At 28.2% G+C, this 17,303-nt stretch overlaps 1 protein-coding gene across 1 annotated transcript in view; it reads left to right on the top strand.

Annotated features, from left to right (window-relative positions):
* The first annotated feature begins 210 nt into the window (after positions 1 to 210).
* The window catches only part of LOC100212949 (unconventional myosin-Ia), a 68,075-nt gene continuing 50,982 nt past the window's right edge, over positions 211 to 17,303 (top strand). The window contains exons 1-6 of the mRNA XM_065810746.1: positions 211 to 393; positions 1,266 to 1,428; positions 2,581 to 2,748; positions 3,157 to 3,372; positions 6,769 to 6,888; positions 8,868 to 9,012. Coding sequence (XP_065666818.1) covers positions 8,899 to 9,012 — 114 coding nt within the window. The 5' untranslated portion in view covers positions 211 to 393; positions 1,266 to 1,428; positions 2,581 to 2,748; ... (1 more) ...; positions 6,769 to 6,888; positions 8,868 to 8,898. The remainder of the gene's footprint in view (positions 394 to 1,265; positions 1,429 to 2,580; positions 2,749 to 3,156; positions 3,373 to 6,768; positions 6,889 to 8,867; positions 9,013 to 17,303) is intronic.

Here is a 17,303-nt window from a genome sequence, read left to right as displayed (position 1 = left end):
AAAGAAAAGTGATCAAATTCGTTAGCAATATTTTAGCAATACTTTTTTTTATTTCGCATAACGAATGTACATTAAAAAAAAAAAAATCTTGTATATTCTTTTTATTTAAAGATGAAAACGTCTTTTTATATAAAGATGAAAAAGTTTTTAGTTAATGTTTATTTATGCGGAAATTATTATGTTTTTGTATAACTCGCTTGTTAATGTTTTACATTGTATCAAACAGCCGTGTTAAAAAGTCGAAATAAAAATAATTAATGTTGTTCTGAAAGAAATTTTTTTAATAATATACCTTAAAAACAAGAGATAACTGAAAAGAAAAAAAGTGCGATGGTGGTATTTTGAATATGTTTAAACTACATGTGTACATTGTGTGTAATGATGATGGACGAGGTTTAGTGTAATTGTAGAAGAAACGATGACTATATTAATATATGATAATATACGATTATATTTAAATATACTTAATGATTATAAGTAAATAAAATGTGCTTAAATAAAATATTTATTAAATCTCTGTTAAAAGATATAAATATTTGAAAAAGTATATCATAAATAAAAAAATAAAAAAAACTTTATTATTAGCAAAACATTTCTAATACAATTTTAATTCTTCTTTAGTTTCTAATACAATTTTAATTTAGACTTAAGTTTAACTTTTTTAACTTTTATATCTATCTTTCACTAATAGTGAAAGATAGATATAAACAATTTAAAACCAATAGTTTAAGACTGAAAAAAGCTGAGACAAACAGTAATATATAAAACTTTTATATCAAATGATTGTTTTTCTGTTTGGCAACTAGTTAACAAAGTTTGTACTATTACATAAAATTTGCTGTATATTATTTGTTAGAAATTTGCTAAATTATCAATATAAGCTATATATGTTGCCAAATTTCATGTATCAGTATCTGATACATGAAATTTCGTAGTGTCTGTGCATAAAAATATGACATTTCCCACACAAGTTCCCAGATTCCTTTTTTAAATTTTTAAAATGCAATATTTTAAGTATTGAGCAAATGTATTATTTTTACAAAAATTTATAACTTGTTAGAAACTGGTTTTAGTTCTGTCTTTATTTAAGTCATTTTTAATTGATTTTATTACAATTAACTTTTAATAATGCAAAAAATGTTATACCTATTGGAATTAATACTATATCCCAAATTTAGAGTTGAAAAAAAAAAAATTAATTTTTTTTCTAACTAATTATTTGTAAAAAAAAAAAGTGTTCTTGATCGACATTTTTTCTTTTTTAGATTTTCAATCTTTTCCTTGTTGCTATTATCACTGTACTTATTACTATTTACTTCATTATTTGTTATATTAGAAGAGGAAATATAGAGGGCAATGATACACTTAAAATGTTACACTTTTCATTGCTTGAAAAGATTCCTTATTGGATTCAATGGTTTACTGTTGGTAAGTTAAAGCAAATTGAGAATAATTTAAGATCATAAATCAATATCATCAGTTAATTTTTATTTTATGTGCACAGATAGTTTTATTTTAACAAAAAAACTTTTATGGGTTAAAACAAGCCAAGAATCCACAAAATTGTTTTGCTTTCTTTAGTTTTCTTTGCAGCCATTACATCATCATTTTTTTGAAAAAAACTTTTGTTTTAAAAAAAAACAAATTATTTTCAAAAGGAAATTTAAATATAAAAGAATAAAGAAACCTTTAGCCATTAAATGATGTTAATTTAACCATCAACACTGCTAATGTTTTTATTCAATAGTTTTTTTGTAATTCATGTTTTATATTGATCTAGTATCTAAAATTAGTATCTGTTCTCTGCCTTTATATTAATTGAAGTTTTTTTTGTGGTTATTTAAATACTTTCTCTAAAAGATTCTTACAATTTAAATTAAATTTTTTTTTTTTGCATCTGTTAAGTAATAAATAATAAATAAATGATTAATGTGGACATTTATCATTTGTTTATTTAATTAAATTTTCTTTAATATTAATTTGCACTTATACAGTTATGACACGTCTGTAAAATCACTATAATATAATAGTTTAGTAAAAAGTTGTATAAATTATTGTAGCATAAACATATTAAGTTCATATAAGCTATATAAAAACTGTAATAAATAATTTAATAAAGAGTTTGATGATGTACTTCTTGGTTAAATACATATTCCTCTATTATTATTGTTATTATTGTTATTATTATTATTATTATTATTATTTATAACTATTATAATTATTTTTTCTACTTTTTATTCTTTTTTTATTTTTTAAACCCCTGGATACTCTTCCTAATGTTAAACTGTTTTACAGAATCTAGAAATAATATTATTAAAAAAAAAAAGCTTAAAACATCAATAAATTAAAATGCAGTATGGGCTAAAATTCTAAATATGTGGATGCAATTGTTTAATAAAAGTAATTTTGACAAAATGATTGAAAAACACTGTTAAAGTGTAATTCTTCTTCTTCTTTTTTTCTTTTTTTTATTGGGACCATTATTGTTTTATTTTTATTTCATTATTAACATAATGTTTGGTGAATTCTTATTTTATTGTTATTATGATGTTGAGTCATTTCTTTTAAATTTAAATTTAGTTATTTGGGTTGCTTCTTGCAACACTACATGTTTACTTCACAGTGAACAAAGTTTTAAAAAGCTGGCCTATAAATGGTGGGATTATTGGAATAGGAGTTATTTTGATATTATTGGCTTTTTGTGGCCTTCAAGGCTCAGCAAAACAACATCAAATAACACTTTTTTTTGTATCTTTTCAAATTTTTAAAGCCTAAATTTTAAAATTGCAGGTTTTTTGTATTATGTTTGTTATTCGATATATAATCTCATAATTTAATTATACTTGTATAATCCAAATTATAATAAAATTTTAAATGCAGCTATAATATAAATGTCATAACACTCATAGCTTCAGGCTTGTGAGATTTGGATAGTTTTCATAATGTTTTTTTTGCTACTGGTTTTTTTGCAACTAAGTCCTTTCTATCATCCAGTTGCAAAAAATAGTAAATTAAAATGTCACAAAAGTTTTTTATGCTATTAAACAAGAATAGTTCTTATTTTCTAATTTTATAAAACAATAAAAAAATATATTGTGTGTAGTTTAAGTTATAAAATTTGCATTTGTGTTTATGTTTTCCTTGACTAAGTTATAGTATATAATAATGTTAGGACTAATTTGCTTAATAATGTTTGCATTTTCAATAGTTGCATTGTCTGTTAATAAATCACAAAAACACTCTGTTCTTACCCATGGATGGAGCCAGCTTTCAAACTTTACTAAATCTGATATACAAAAATTAGGAAACTGCTGTGGTTTTTATGAAGGTGTTCATAATAGAACAGTTATTGATGATGCAGGTTGTTCTGATGTACGTTCTTATTATTATTATTATTTTTTTTTTTTTTGTAAATTCATATTTCTGCCCCAACAATTTTGCAAGCAACCACTATTAAGTTGGGAGTTACTAGAAAATAAAGAATAGATTTATAGAGCAAAGAAGCAGTTAATTGAAGACTTAAAAAGATGTAGATTGTATGAGTCAAGAAAACATGAAGATGGGAGAGAGTTCGGAAGGGTTGAAGTTCCTGGAAAAAAAACTAGACAAATGGAAGTTTTTAAAGCATGCAAGGGGACATATACAGTTAAATGATGAGACTTTGCTGAATGACAAGTCAAGTGAGAATGAGTTTTGGTTGATGGAATTAGAGATAGTAGCTTCTTTGAACAGTGACCAAGATAGTATTGTCCAGAATAGAGAGAGCAATGCATCTTTATGGTGATGAGAGAGAGGCTCAAGCTTGGCAGATATAGCAGGTCAACTATGTTTACAATGCGTTTTTAAACCTTGTCTAGAAGAGAAAGAGTATCATTAGAAGAGCCAGTCCAAATATGACAATAATATTCCATATAGGGACGAATAAGAGATTTGTAGAGTTAGAGAATGGAATCAGGAGTAAAAAAATGGTGAGCCTGTAAAATGGTAAAGAGAAACAATCTTAGCAAATGCTAACTTAGTAATTGATTGTATATATGGTTTCCATGAGAGGTCAATAGTGAACAATAATCTAAGAATGTGTAAAGAAGAAACTCAGTGAGAGGGTAGCCATTCATCAATATAGGAATGTTGACAGTATTGCAATAGTTGTTTGCAATAAATAACTGAGTTTTGTTGGAGCTTAAAGTTTACAAGGGTTTGACCATTGCAGTTCGCATCTTTTAACTTATAAGGTGTTTCAATAATTCGCTGCAAAAACCTAAACTTATCTACAGAGAAAAAAAAAACAATCCTAAAAAACGGAAACAAAATTGTAATGAAATATCAAGTTTTAATTAAATAAGCTAGAAAATTTAATAATTAAAAAGAGAAAATAAATTTTTTTTTATAAAACATTTGTATTCTTTTTTTTAGAGTGGTTGTTGTTTTTAGCTACCGAATTTGATACAAGTTGATAAAAAAAAACATATTATCTTTTATAAAAATTTAACAACATTTGAGAGTTTTGATATGCAGTTTATTCACAATTTTTATCAGTCCATATAATTAAGAAACTAATTTGCTATGCACGCTAGAACTATAAGAAGTTTTGTTAACTTTCTTAAGTTTTCTTACGTTTATTCATTTTGTTGTCTTTTCGCTTTTAAAAATGTTTTTGCTATATTTGACATTTTTTCTCAATGGTTATATAATAGGAAAATAAGAAAATAAAATGCTATTTATTTGTAAGATATATTATTTGATTAACAAATTTTGTAATGGCGGAATAAATTAAATAAAAGAATAATAGGGTTTCTTTTATAAATATATTTACGGCATTTGATGTATGTCTGAAATTGTTTCTATTATATTGCCCAATTTCCAATGTTAATACAAATTACTAGAGATAATGATCATAATGATTGCTCTGTTTGAAAAATGTGTTTAAAAACTTGAAAAAAAAGTTTTAAATAGGCTCCTAAAAATTTAGTTAAAAAATTCAGTAAGTTAACAATACACTAAACCAATAACAATATTTACTATATAAAAGCGTAGTCAAGTTGTCTAAAAAAAAAAAGTTGAAGAACGCTTTTTTAAGACTATGATGGAAATCTTGTCTGAAGCGCAAACTGTAGAAGTAATTAATTGAGAAATAACTTTAGCATTGGAAGCCAGAGTGATTTGATGTATAACAATGGGTTAATCTGTTTAACTGATATGACAGCAAGATTATGGCCATTAGATTCAAGAGTCAAATTAGAAATAAAGTTCTTTCCAATTAACTCCCTATTCCTGCCCTATTCTAGGGAGAAGTAAAAAGATCAGACCCATGAAAAATCAGACCTATGAAAAGATGCGCATTTATGCATATATAATATGGATATAAACATATATGCTTGCTATTTATTTAGATGCTGGCATACAATATCATTACATGTTTATATAACTTATATATAACTTTAGAATTTATATAGTGTAGTATTTGCCAAAAGACAAGATGATAAGAGGGATGTTTGGTGTGACTCTAACAAGACATGAAAAGGAGGCATAATTTTAGACAGATTAGAACAAGCAGCCAATTTTTAATCTGATCTTTCTTGTGTAAAATTTTCTTCTGTAACAGCCTAAGACTTGCAGTGGCCACAATTTTTGTTAGGCAACAAAAGTCATCAATTTACTGCAAAAAATATAATCAATTAACTATTTCATAAATCAGTTAACCATTTCCTAGCTTTTTAACTTTATCCTCTATTTTAAAGTAAGTCATAACTTAATAGTGGTTCCTTTCAACCTTGTTGCAAGTAAATTAGAGTTTAAAAATATAAAAACATATGCCAGTGTTTGATGAGTAGTAAATGTAAGTGTAAAATTATAATATATAAAATATTATAAATTTTTTCAGTCCTGGCCATCAACCCCTGTTAAATCTTATAATTTGCCGGTCCGGGTTTGCAAAAAGTATCATTTTTAGACCTGTTATAAGTGATTGAAAATTGAAATACCTAATATTTTATGTTTACTGATTTGATTTAATCTTTCAGACAAAAAAAAAAAAAAGTTTATGAAAATAAAAATGGGATCAAAATAGGTACCAGACATTAAAACAGCTCAGATTGTTTTTTGGTTAAGCTCATCTTAGGAGACAACCAACCGCTGTTCACTTTATTGACAAAATGAATAATTTGAAAATTTTGAAAATAGTTAATTGCTTCTCTCTAGTAGGTCTTGAAAATAGTCCAATGAGACAGTGATGCCTGGCAGTTATTTCAATTTTTTACACATACACAGGCACACACATAATATAATCTTATATCCCTAAAACTAACTAAAGGGTGCTATTGTTGGCTGCGGAAAGTTAAAATTAATTGAACCTTAATTCAAGATGTCTACATTTTTTTTAAATTTTAAGGTAATTTCTATTTCTTCAACCAACAATAACATCCTTTTGTTAGTTTTGGGGTAATAAGAATACAAAAAGATAACATGAAATACAGAAATTTTGATATCTTTATTTTCTCTTTTTACACACACACACACACACACACACACACACACACACACACACACACACACACACACACACACACACACACACACACACACACACACACATATGTATATATAAATATATATATATATATATATATATATATATATATATATATATATAAATAGATAGAGAGAGATATAGATGTATATGACATGTGTTAGTGCTGTAAATTTACTATGAGCAAGAATTGTTTTATAATCTAATAACCAGGTTACTAATTTTTTTGTTTAATATTTTAGTTAAAATGTTATCGAGATATATCAGGTTGTCTAAGTTGCCTTTCCCTTATTGAAAATGATTGGTTTATAACTTTTTGTCGATCTATTGGCGGAGTGGGATTGTTTGTTTCACTTTTAATGGTAACTTTATTTTAGAAATTTTTTATGATTTAAAGATGGTCAGGATTTTTTTTTTTTACTTATATTTTTTTTTAGAGTATCACCATTTATTTAAGTTGGAAATATCGAAATATGAAAAATCCTTCGAAAAGTCCGCAAACTTTCTTTTAAAAAATTAGTTTTTTAGATGTTTTTTTTTTTTTTTTTTCAAATGAACTAATTTTTTTTTAATATACCATCGACAACCCTAGCGTACTACTACATTTTGCAGATACTGTATATCTACCCCAGCATGGTACTGTGTATTTAAACCAATTTTAACAGCATGCTCATGAGTATTTTTGTATGGTTAAAATTGTACACTGTTGCTTATGATTAAAAGTAGCTCATTTGAAATATATGCCAAATTTTCAGATTTTGTTTTTCAAACTTTCAGTAATTGCTATCTTTAATTTATTTTTGTATATTTTTCAGTTCAAAACACAAAATTATTTTTATAAAAACATTTTATTTATCTATTTAAATCGATTTTGATGATTTGCAATTTAAATATTTAAATGCATAATTTATATATCAATGCATGTACTGTTTATATGTAGATGTTATAGATTTAACATGGTTGAACTAAATAAAAACAAGTTAAAAAATATTTTTTGTACAACAAAACAAAAAAATATTCTTATTTAACTTTCATATATTTTTTCTATTTATATATATATATATATTTTGTATACATTGAAATAAATTTTTTCAAGTTAAGTACAATAGGTTAGCATGTTTAAATGAAAAAGGTGATTTCATAACTTTTTTTTTAACTGTGCTTACAATAACCTTTTTTTTTAAAAAATTATTTTTTGTTTTTAATGACTTGAAAAACTGTGGGCTAGTGCTGACAATTTTAACAATTACCTTTATTAAGTGTTATGATATCATAATATTTGTACAGTTCTAAATGTTTACACCCCCTATCAAAGAATATTTGCTTTTTAATTCCATATTTGCCATTGATTTATATTAGCAAAAAATTGTCTTTCTTAAGGAACTCTTGTGTAAACACTTAATAGTAAATTAATCTTTTGGTTTTGATAAATTTTAATTGTTCTCTTTATAGTGCATGTGTTAATTACATTTATGTTAGAAACAATTCTGTGCTATTAGTGTAGTTAAAGTTAATAGCATATAACATTTGCATTTGCATGTAATTTAAATGTATAAATTGAAATTTAGTAATGATGGTTTCTAAAAAATGAAAGGGTTGTTTTTTATCAAAAGAAAGTATTATAAAAATTATTGTGAAGATATTATTAAAACATACTTTTTAAGGGCCTATATGTTTTATTTTAGTTTTGTATAGTTTTAAGTGGAAATATTTGTCAGACTGTTTTTCTACTTACTATAATAAATAATTGTGTTATGTTTTTCTACTTTTGATGTTTTTAGGATTAAATTTAATGTTGAGATTACTAAAATTAATATTGAATATTTGTTTTATAATTATTGAATGTGTTGAATATAAGTAAAATGCTTTGTCATAAATTATTAACTTTTACATTGAATTTTATAAAACATGCTTTCTATAATTTAAATGCTTTTTGTAATTTACTCATTGGAGTGCATATGTATACATAATATATATATATATATATATATATATATATATATATATATATATATATATATATATATATATATATATATATATATATATATATATATATATATATATATATATATATATATATATATACATATATATATATATATATACATATATACATATATATATATATATATATATACATATATATATATACATATATACATATATATATATATATATATATATATATATATATATATATATATATATATATATATATATATATATATATATATTATTTTTATTATTTAGAAATCATTATATTTGTTTATGTTAAATATAGACTAATTTATACATAAGTAAATGTATTTTTGTTGCAGCAAAGCTTTTATTTTGACAGGTTAACAAAAAGTTGAATAAATTGAGTTGTAATGGCATCATTAGAAAATGCTGTTGGTATTGCTGATATGATATTGTTAGATCCGCTTACAGAAAATTCTTTACTACAAAATTTGAAGAAACGATATGAAAAATGCATTATTTATGTGAGATTTTTTTTTCAATTTTTTATGGTAATAAGTTGATAAAATTTGTAAAAGTTAAAACATGTCAGTTATTTTATACCTTTATCTATTTTATATCCTTCACATTTTTGATTGACAAAGAATTGTTTTATTTGTCCGCCAAATTTCAAATACCTTTGTACTTTAAAAAAATTTCATATCTGTTAGTTATTTTATATAAGTGCATATATATATATATATATATGTATATATATATATATATATATATATATATATATATATATATATATATATATATATATATATATATATATATATATATATATATATATATATATGTTAGACCAGTTCAAAAAAAATATTTTTTAATAATTAAGTGGCTAGATGTTTAAATGATGTTAATTGATGAAAAAAAGTAAATCATTAAAATTTTAAAGCATTATTCCAATATTTAGTAACAGCTCAATTAAGTTTACTTTTCAATGGGGTCCTAAAATTAAAAAAAAAACAGTGTTCTGAGTACTATCTATACTTTGAGTCAAGTTCTTCAATCATTGACTAATATTCGTGGTCTTCGAAGTAACTTTTCTTCTGTTGATTCTTATCTCTTGCAAAATTCACTAGACCTACTTGCTCTTTGTGAGACTAATTTGAGTTTAGCTGTCTTATCTTGCGATCTTAGTGTTGATGGTTATCTTCCTTTAATTTGTAAGTGCTCCAATAGTCACATGCTTGGCCTAGGCATTTACATTCGTAAGAATTCACCCATTTCACATGAAAATAGGTTTGAATCCACAGATTATTCTTTTATGTGCTTTTGTTTAGCACCACTTCACTCTATTGCTTTTCTCTTTGTTCTATATCACTCTCCTTCATCTCAAGACTGCACTCTTTTTGATGTTATTTCTGATCATATTGACCAAGCCCTCTCTCTTTATCCATCAACTAATATTGTTGTTGTCGGTGACTTTAATGCTCACCACACTGAATGGCTTTGCTCTAGTGTCAGTGATTCTGCAGGCATTAAAGCCCACAACTTTTGCTTTTCTCAAATAGTCAACTTTCCAATTCACTTTCCAGACAACCCAAATCATTTACCTGCTTTACTCAACTTATGTCTTGTTTCTGATCCTAGTCAGTGCTCAGTTTCTCTACATTCACCCTTAGGTGCTTCTGATCACAGTTTGATCTCTCTAAAACTAATATCTCATTCTTTTTCATCACCTGATTTCCCCTTATTATTCTACCTCTTACAACTACAGTAAAGCTGACTGGGATTCTTTCCGTGATTTTCTTCGTGATGGCTCTTGGGTAGAAATCTTTTGTCTTCCTGTCAACAAGTGTGTTTCTTACATAGCTTTGTGGATTCAGGCTGGCATGGAATTTTTTGTTCCCTCTCGACGATTCCAGGTCAAGCCTCACTCTCCTCCATGATTTTCCTCACACTGTGCTGCTGCAATTGCCAATTGAAACCGTTACTCCCATATTTATCAGCAAAACAATTCTCCGGAAAGCAGATGTCTGTTTATTACTGCTAGAAACCATTGTAAAAAGTTTCTTCTAACGCTAAAGCCCGCTATTCTCAGGTCATAAAATCTTGTATCTCATCTCAATAATTAGGCTCTTGTGACTTCTGGAGAATTTTTAATAGTAATAATAATAAGGACGAATCTTTAATTCCACCTCTCTTGTATGGTTCAGACTTTGTCACCTCACCTAAAGAAAAGCTGAATTGTTTGCTAAAAACTTTTCATCAATATCATCTCTTGATTCCACTAGTTGCGTTCTACCTGATATTGCCAACAAACAGGTTGATCCATTGCTTGACATTCGTATATCTCAAGCTACTGTATCTAAAGAGATTTCCTGCCTAGATTTTTCTACAGCTTGTGGCCTGGACAACATACCTGTTATTGTCTTGCATAAGTGTTCTCCGGAGCTATTGTCTATACTCTCAAAACTATTCAACAAGTGCTTATCAGAGTCTTGTTTTCCAGCCTGCTGGAAAGAGGCACCTGTTATACCTATTTTCAAAAATTCTGGAGAGCAATCTGATTCTAACTACCGTCCCATTAGTCTTCTTCCTATCATAAGCTAGGTTTTTGAATCTTTAATTAACAAACACTTAATTTCTCATCTTGAATCTAATAACTTACTTTCTGACCATCAATATGGATTTTTATCTTCTCGTTCTACAGCTGATTTGCTAACAGTAATAACTGATAGGTTTTATTGTGCATTAGATAAAGGTGGAGAGGTTAAGGTCATCGCTCTTGACATTTCAAAAGTTTTTGATAAAGTTTGGCATGCTGGTCTTCTCCATAAGCTTTCTTCTTATAGTGTATCTAGCAACATCTTTAAGATTATTGAATCCTTCCTTTCCAATCGTAGTATAAAGGTTGTCCTCGATGGACAGCACTCTTCTTCTTATTCTGTAACTTCAGGGGTTCCTCAAGGTTCTATCCTTGGCCCTATACTCTTTTTAATTTATATTAACGATCTTCCAGATATTCTCACATCTAAGGTGGCATTGTTTGCTGATGATACTACCATTTATACTTGTCGTGATAAGAAACCAACACTCTCTGGTTGCTTGGAGGGGGCATTTGAGCTTGAAAAGGATCTTACTTCTGCTACAGCATGGGGCTCTCAGTGGCTGGTGAACTTCAATACAGATAAAACTCAATTTTTTCAGCCAATCGTTATCGCAATTTAGATCTTCCTATATTTATGAACAGTGATGTACTCGATGAGTCATCTACCCTTCATCTTCTAGATTTAACTCTTACTTCCAATCTTTCTTGTAAACCATATATCAAATCAGTTGCAAAATTAGCATCTGCTAGGGTTGCATCTCTTTATCGAGCTCGACACTTTGAATAATAAATCCGGCCTTGTATGGAATACTGTTGCCATTTCTGGGGCGGATCTTCTAATGATGCCCTTTCTCTTTTAGGCAAAAACGCATGCAAAAACGCATTGTAAACATAGTTGGACCTGCTCTTGCAGCCAACCTCCAACCATTATCACATCGTCGTAATGTTGCTTCTCTTTCTCTTTTCTACAATTACTATAATGGGCACTGTTCTAAAAAGCTAGCATTTCTTGTGCCATCTACTAAAATTCATTCTTGTTTTACTCGTCATTCAATTAAGTCTCATCCTTTCTCTGTGACTGTTTTAAAGTGCTCCAAGCACTTATTATAGCGTTTATTTGTCTAGTTTTTTTCCTCGAACATCAGCTCTTTGGAATTCGCTTCCTTCATCTTGCTTTCCTGATTCATATAATTTGCAATCCTTTAAGTCATCTGTCAATCATTATCTTGCTCTACAACCTTTATTTTTTCTCTTCCAGTTACTTTCAAATCTAATTAGTGGTATATATATATATATATTTTAGGTTGATGACTAAAATGATGTTCATTCCATTATAATATTGATTAATGACTTAAATGATGTTTATTCCATTATAATATTGAGAAAGGTCATGTACAAACCACTTTGAAATGGTATTTATGTTGGCATTTTAGCATTTTATGTAATTGTATTAACAATATATATATATATATATATATATATATATATATATATATATATATATATATATATATATATATATATATATATATATATATATATATACAGTATGTATAATAAAATATATATATACAGTATATATAATAAATATATATATATATATATATATATATATATATATATATATATATATATATATATGTATATATATATATATATATTTATATATATATATATATATATATATATATATATATATATATATATATATATATATATATATATATATATATATTGTATATAACATAAATCATGAAACCGACTTGTGCAATAATTTATGTAGCAGAAAAGTGTAAAGACTTTTCTAGAACATTATGTAATGCTGTTCTGCCAGAATCTAAGCCAGGACAGTGACGTTACGGTGACATAATTCTTGGTAAACTACTGAAGAGTTCTAAAATTTTCTTCAGCTGTTTTGCAGTCTGCTATAAACTGGTATATAATTGTGATCTTCAAAACGGGTTGTTGAGTTTTAAGTATCTTAAATTGGTGTCAACATTATTATTGCCTTATTTTATTTATTGCGCATTCTCTATAGTTTAAGTATAAAAAGATCCTTGTTTTATTTGGTAAGTTACATTGAACTCTTTCGCAAATTATAATTGATCATATAATATTTTATTAGTGTCTGCCTTTTTCATTTTCTATAATCTTTATTTGCTTCTTTTGAAATAAAATATATATTAACAATCGCAGTTTGATTGAAAACTTAATAACAGTTTCTTTAATTTGTTATATAATTACTATTGACGTTAAGGCCTTTCCTATTTCAGTTAAAGAAGTATTAAGAAGAGCTCTTCTAATACGGAGAAGAACAAGGAAACCTGGACAAAGAGCTTAGTCCTGGTTCAAGCCCTATCAAGAAGAGGCAACGTGGCAATTTATGAAGCACCCTTGAGCGAACAGAGTCGCATATCCCTGAAAAACCACGTCATTGGATGCTTCAAATTTCTTGAATTTACTGCCAAAGAATGGAGAGAGAGGATCGGTTTAATTGCTGTAGAGCTTAAAGATCTATGGAGCAAAACGTTGAACTTCCCACATATATCTGATCAAGCCATTTGTTTAAAACTAGCAAAACTTCTGCAAGACTACGAGCGCTGCAGAAAAAAACAAAACTTTGATTCATTGAATGAACTGTTTGACATGACCAAGATGAAAGGCGAATTGTTGTGCCTAGAGGATGAGAACCTCAACAAACTGCAAATTGAGAGCAAAGGTCACATTAGTTTGTTCGACTGGCAAACCTGCTAGTGCCAATACCATCCACCCATCCAAGCGAAAGAAGGCGATGGAAGCGACTGTGTCTACACTTACCAGCTTAGGGCTACCTGATTGTTCTGAAAGTAGCACGGACTTATCCAAGAACAGTACAGACAGTCCTTGGGAGGATGACAATGCAGCATCAATGAGCAAAAGGAAGCATAACCCAACAGGGATTGGAAGACGTCTTGTTACATATTTAAAGCTGTCATCATATGAAGCAGCAGTGGTGTGCCTCCAGCTTTCTGGGTGAGGACATTGAAATCCCAACCCCATGTCAATCAGCAATCAATAAGGCTATCTACATGAGAGCTGCTTAGGTGAAGAAAGACTTGGTGAGCATGCTTCATCCGGAGAAGTGGACCATACAATTTGACAGCAAACACATTGAGGGCTTTGAATATCAGGCCGTGGTCCTCAAAAATGAATCTAAATAAATTAAGTTGACTGCGCTAAAATTGAAAGATAGGAAAGCTTAAACAATTGCAAAAGGACTCCAGGATGTGTTAGAGAAGTTCAATCTGTGGGGATCAGTTGTGATAATTGTTGCCAACACAACAAGTGTGAATACCGGCAAGAAACCAGGCATTGTTGTTCGGCTGCAGCAAATGTTCGAAGAGAAAGGTCACCCCAAACCCAAGTTCATCAATTGCCAGTACCATGTGCTAGACCGCGTTCTTTGCGTTGTCATAGACAATGAGCTCCATGTGTCGACTAAATCACCAAACATTTAGTATTTCTTTGTGCAGGATTTGATGAGCAATTACGATAAATTGAAAGCAGCCTTCAGCAACGGTAAAACTGAGATGGAGAGATGACATGAAGTTTCTCTACCACCTCACTCGTGTCTTCCTTCACTTAACTAAGAGGAATGAGATCCCTTCGTGAATTTCAAACAGATCCCAAACATCAGTAACGCACGCTGGAATTTTCGTGCCATTCTAGCCCTTGCGTTTATTCTGATGCCAGAAACCCGGATCAGGTTGCGTAAAATCTGTTCATTCATTTCTTACTCATGGGTAAGTAACCAACGCTGCGAGCGTGCTATTAAAGTTTTGCAAGAATTGCACGACTCCTGCCGCAACAAGGACAACCTTCCACTGAGATTCATCCTCTCTAATGACATTATCGTGAATATTTGACTTCCTTGTGCGTTTGATGATCCTATATGTTGTATGCATGTGACTCTACAGCTTGTGTTCAATTTTGTATCTTAAAAAAAAAAAAAGAAGAGGGGGCATGCCCCCTCCCCTCCCCCTCCCGGTGTCAACAGCCATGTGTAATAAAAATATTTTTTGGGTTGATAATATTGTAAATTGCTTGTTACTTCAATTAGTAATACATTTGCCTTACCTCTCCCCTCACCCTTATCTACCCCCGGTCCCTCCTCATTTTTTTACTAATTAAAAATTGGTTCAAGTTTTTACGCCAAAATCAAATTTTAAGTTACTCACGCCAATTATGATAAAAACTAGGTTTTCTATTTACCTTACAAAAAAGTCTACAAAAGAAAAAAAAGTTTTCTAATCACTTTTGAATTTCTTAAAATTATTAATGTTATTTAAACCTATTTCCATATTCTTTTTTGTCATCTTGCTGGAGCTTTTTTTAGGTTTTTTCATGGCATAATGAAGTTTGTCTATGGTTACTGGTCTCATTTGTTTTTCTTCTTCACTAATGTATCTATGAATAAACTTCTGCATCATGCCTATATTTCTTTCTGCATGATCGTTTACTATAATTAAAGTTTTTGCATAGGCTAAAAACTGGTTGTAATATGATTGAGTGTGCCAGAAAGATGGTGGAAGTGACAACCAATTGCGCATTCTCTCTGATAACCCATTTACTGCAAATATCAAAGAGATAATCTACTGATTATCTCTTTGATATCCACTTTCGGCTTGTTTTCAATTTTGTAAACAGATACCTTTAAAGATGGCAATTTGTAAGATAAAATTGATTTAGCGATTAGTGTTTTATCTTTATCAGGAACTTTATAATCTAGAACCGAAAGAGATATTAAAGTTGAGTCTAAGTACCAAGAGTGTTATAATATTGAATCAATGACTTTATCTACAGCTTCTTTAACTTGGCAAACATCTTTATACAGAGTCATTTGATGTAGAGCTGTAATATCAAGGTATGGGGCTTTAATAGGATTGTGGCTTTGCAAGTACCATGGAGCATAAAAACAACAAATAAACTCCACAGTTTGTTCTACTTGCACTTTTACATCTTCCTCTTTTATCAAAAAATCTAGTTGTTTAGATAACAGATGTAACTTTGTATCCACCAACATTTGATTTAATACCATATTCATCTAGCAATTGCATTATTCCTTTATATTGATTGTCTCCTGAAGAGGATGGTAAAGAAGGCACACCCAACAAGTGCGATTCGCCATTACTATTTACTAGTACAGCTAGTCGCTCGCATTTTAGTTTCTCTTCTTTAATTGTCTCAAATATAGTTTTTCCATTAAAATGAATTATACATGGGAATGTAGATAAATGTACTTTTGTTTTAATATCTTCTTTAGCAATATTTGAAATTACCGGAATAAATATTTTGAGGAATGTTAATTTTTGTACTACTTGGTTTATTTTTTCTTTTTATCCATTCACCTGTCAGTCAAGATCAAAAAAGTTATCTGAATTTAGTTCATCATTACTGCTAACGTCTTCTTCGTAAAATTTTAAGATTTTACTTGGTGATCCATTTTTCATTGCATTTTTTGCACTTCTTTATATTTAATGATTTTACCTTATATAAATATAAATTTATTAGTTATAAGTTTTTAGAGTGATAAAAACACAAAATATGAGCATATTTAATAAATTTATCAAACTATAAAGAGTATATTATTTAAAAACTAAATCTGTGGATGAGAGTCAACATAAAGTCCAAAAATTAAAGTTAGTTAAATCAATATTTTATATACTAATGCTTCACTTCATATAGTAAAGTAACTCAATAGTTTATCTACCTTAAGAGCATCATTTAATTAAGATCTGACACAAAACTGCCTAAACATTTAAAAAAATAAAACTTACAATATGCAAATTCTCGCAACCAAAAAATAATCAAATTACTTTCTTAGTATGTTTAGTGTCTAGAGGACCCAAATGATATATTCTTGGACCTTCTTGATCTTTTAAGAATTGTAAATCTTCGATTTTAGATTCATTGGATTCATTGACACTTTGAATGAAATCTTTTAGTTCTGGAATTCCTATCCAAAAATGTTTAACAAACTTTTCAAATCCTATTTTATTTTAATATCTTATTTTGAGTTTCTTTTGACATTCTTTAATAAATTAGAATATTTTTGCTCAAGATTTTTTTAAACTTTTTTTGAATATTTACGTCTATAATAACTGAAAACCCTGCTTTAATCTATGGGTGTTTTATTTTCGTCATGATACATTCACAATCAACTAGTTGACACCTATC

This window comes from Hydra vulgaris, chromosome 11 (assembly GCF_038396675.1).
Source record: "Hydra vulgaris chromosome 11, alternate assembly HydraT2T_AEP".
NCBI classification, from domain to species: Eukaryota; Metazoa; Cnidaria; class Hydrozoa; order Anthoathecata; family Hydridae; genus Hydra; species Hydra vulgaris.
The sequence above is the reverse complement of the archived record's forward strand: the minus strand, read 5'-3'. Positions and strand labels throughout refer to the sequence as shown.